This window comes from Salmo salar, chromosome 03 (assembly GCF_965601325.2).
Source record: "Salmo salar chromosome 03, fSalSal1, whole genome shotgun sequence".
NCBI lineage: Eukaryota > Metazoa > Chordata > Actinopteri > Salmoniformes > Salmonidae > Salmo > Salmo salar.
The window spans coordinates 98,511,408-98,515,000 of record NC_138293.1 but is presented as its reverse complement, the minus strand read 5'-3'; the positions used below and the strand labels follow the sequence as shown (position 1 = coordinate 98,515,000).

Here is a 3,593-nt window from a genome sequence, read left to right as displayed (position 1 = left end):
CTCAAACCTCGTGCATTTGCACATGACCTTTTGAACGAGTACACGTTAGAACACTGCAGTCCATTCATCACATTCAGCATTTACAAATACACACATCCAAGGTTAGGCTATAGGGTTAGGCTATAAGGCTATAGGGTTAGGCTATAGGGTTAGGTTATAGGGTTAGGCTATAAGGTTAGGCTATAGGGTTAGGCTATAGGGTTAGGCTATAGGGTTAGGCTATAAGGCTATAGGGTTAGGCTATAGGGTTAGGCTATAAGGCTATAGGGTTAGGCTATAGGGTTAGGCTATAAGGCTATAGGGTTAGGCTATTGGGTTAGGCTATAAGGTTATAGGATTAGGCTATAGGGTTAGGCTATAAGGTTATAGGGTTAGGCTATAGGGTTAGGCTATAGGGTTAGGCTATAAGGTTATAGGGTTAGGCTATAGGGTTAGGCTATAGGGTTAGGCTATAGGGTTAGGCTATAGGGTTATGCTATAGGGTTAGGTTATAGGGTTAGGCTATAGGGTTAGGCTATAAGGCTATAGGGTTAGGCTATAGGGTTAGGCTATAAGGCTATAGGGTTAGGCTATAGGGTTAGGCTATAGGGTTAGGCTATAAGGCTATAGGGTTAGGCTATAGGGTTAGGTTATAGGGTTAGGTTATAGGGTTAGGCTATAAGGTTAGGCTATAGGGTTAGGCTATAGGGTTAGGCTATAGGGTTAGGCTATAAGGCTATAGGGTTAGGCTATAGGGTTAGGCTATAAGGCTATAGGGTTAGGCTATAGGGTTAGGCTATAAGGCTATAGGGTTAGGCTATTGGGTTAGGCTATAAGGTTATAGGATTAGGCTATAGGGTTAGGCTATAAGGTTATAGGGTTAGGCTATAGGGTTAGGCTATAGGGTTAGGCTATAAGGTTATAGGGTTAGGCTATAGGGTTAGGCTATAAGGTTATAGGGTTAGGCTATAGGGTTAGGCTATAGGGTTATGCTATAGGGTTAGGTTATAGGGTTAGGCTATAGGGTTAGGCTATAGGGTTAGGCTATAGGGTTAGGCTATAGGGTTAGGCTATAAGGCTATAGGGTTAGGCTATAGGGTTAGGCTATAAGGCTATAGGGTTAGGCTATAAGGCTATAGGGTTAGGCTATAGGGTTAGGCTATAGGGTTAGGCAACCCTATAGGGTTAGGCTATAGGGTTATGCTATAGGGTTAGGCTATAGGGTTAGGCTATAAGGCTATAGGGTTAGGCTATAAGGCTATAGGGTTAGGCTATAGAGTTATGCTATAGGGTTAGGCTATAGGGTTATGCTATAGGGTTAGGCTATAAGGCTATAGGGTTAGGCTATAGAGTTATGCTATAGGGTTAGGCTATAGGGTTAGGCTATAAGGCTATAGGGTTAGGCTATAGGGTTAGGCTATAGGGTTAGGTTATAGGGTTAGGCTATAAGGTTAGGCTATAGGGTTAGGCTATAGGGTTAGGCTATAAGGCTATAGGGTTAGGCTATAGGGTTAGGCTATAAGGCTATAGGGTTAGGCTATAGGGTTAGGCTATAGGGTTAGGCTATAAGGCTATAGGGTTAGGCTATTGGGTTAGGCTATAAGGTTATAGGATTAGGCTATAGGGTTAGGCTATAAGGTTATAGGGTTAGGCTATAGGGTTAGGCTATAGGGTTAGGCTATAAGGTTATAGGGTTAGGCTATAGGGTTAGGTTATAGGGTTAGGCTATAGGGTTAGGCTATAAGGCTATAGGGTTAGGCTATAGGGTTATGCTATAGGGTTAGGTTATAGGGTTAGGCTATAGGGTTAGGCTATAGGGTTAGGCTATAGGGTTAGGTTATAGGGTTAGGCTATAAGGTTAGGCTATAGGGTTAGGCTATAGGGTTAGGCTATAGGGTTAGGCTATAGGGTTAGGCTATAGGGTTATGCTATAGGGTTAGGTTATAGGGTTAGGCTATAAGGCTATAGGGTTAGGCTATAAGGCTATAGGGTTAGGCTATAGAGTTATGCTATAGGGTTAGGCTATAAGGCTATAGGGTTAGGCTATAGGGTTATGCTATAGGGTTAGGCTATAAGGCTATAGGGTTAGGCTATAGAGTTATGCTATAGGGTTAGGCTATAAGGCTATAGGGTTAGGCTATAGGGTTAGGCTATAAGGCTATAGGAGAGTAGCCTAGCATGGGCCTATTACCCAATGGACATGACGCATTGGTCTGTTTCTATATATAAGGTTATTCTATGTAGGCCACTGTAGGAAATTCGAAAATTGTTGTAGGCTACAATAGATACACTTCAATTAAACTTTCCACAGTAAAATGCACGTTACCTGTGTAGAAGACACTCGTTGCCAAGGGTGATGCAAAACTTTGGTCCAGGAGCAGTTTGCGGAAAAGCATTCCGGGAGATTTTCCTGGAAAACGGCTCTCCAAAGCCCGCAACCAGAAATAATTAAAGTTTCCATGGAAGCTGATGGCCACTATGGCAACATTTCTGGTGTGTTTCCAGTCCATCTCTTCTCTTTGTGCGATCATCTGATGAACGAAGTCGCCGCCGGCAAACAGGCAGCCATACAGAGTAACGTTGGCTAACCATGGGAACCGTTTAACCGCTTCTTTTAATACGGCTTTCCTCATTTTCAACACGTTCATTTTGAACTGCGGTGTTCTACGACAACAGAACAGAGTAGAATATAATTGTGTAGTTAGTCCACTGTTGGGTGAAACTTCAAAAGGAAAGTTGTCCTCTGCCTTTCCAAATCGTCCGAGGTGAAGAAACACACACGTTGAGAGAGGCACCGGTCGGTCAGTGGCAGTACAGCGGCCCTGGAGCAGGTTATAGGTTAAGTGCCCTATCCAAGGGCACAATGGCGGGATAGATATTTTAAAGTTCCTCCTATTCACACACTTGGCATGCCAGCTAAATGTAGTCTACGCTTGTATACCTGAGATTGTTATCTGATGTTAGTGAGCAAGCAGAACCCGAAAATACATTAATATTAGCCAAAAGGTTTAGACGTTACTTCCAACCATTAAAGTACTGTTACGCATTCTTAGATCTGCTTGTTTTAATGAGAAAGTAAAACGGCTCCATCACAAAGGTCCCACAAGACAGTGTTGTAACGCACCAAATCTGCCACCATTACGTTGGGTCTCTTCATTTTGGAATCCAAACAGGAAAGGTCCCTATTTAGCTCTCCGGTCATAGCTCATCTAGCCTATTTAACCGTTAGGACTACACACATTCTATCCTTATAACAACGGACTCATTTGATCATGGAAGAGTAGCGAAATCCATCGATACGTTACATTTAAAGCATTTCATTCTAGATCAACCCGTCCCTGTATACCGACCAGTACGGTACAGTATCAGGTTGCTATCTACGAAATCCATCCTGTGCGTCAACCGCTAATCTAGAGGATTGTCCCGTGAGGCGCTCAGATTTATAGCGCGCTTCAACAACTCCACAAATCTCAATGACCCGGGTTAGTTTTTAGACCAATCAAATGTGTTGTTAAAATCTGTGAAGCTGCGAGCACTGGACACTGCACTTCACTTTTACACGCATGTATGGTGGCCGGCGTGTACTTTTACGCACGGCTCTCTCTCTCTCTCAT

At 43.3% G+C, this 3,593-nt stretch overlaps 1 protein-coding gene across 1 annotated transcript in view; it reads right to left on the bottom strand.

The window, feature by feature from the left end:
• Nucleotides 1–3,593, bottom strand: part of mpv17l (MPV17 mitochondrial membrane protein like) — a 10,980-nt gene extending 7,387 nt beyond the window's left edge. Inside the window, exon 1 of the mRNA XM_045715868.2 lies at nt 2,306–3,593. Coding sequence (XP_045571824.1) covers nt 2,306–2,627 — 322 coding nt within the window. The 5' untranslated portion in view covers nt 2,628–3,593. The remainder of the gene's footprint in view (nt 1–2,305) is intronic.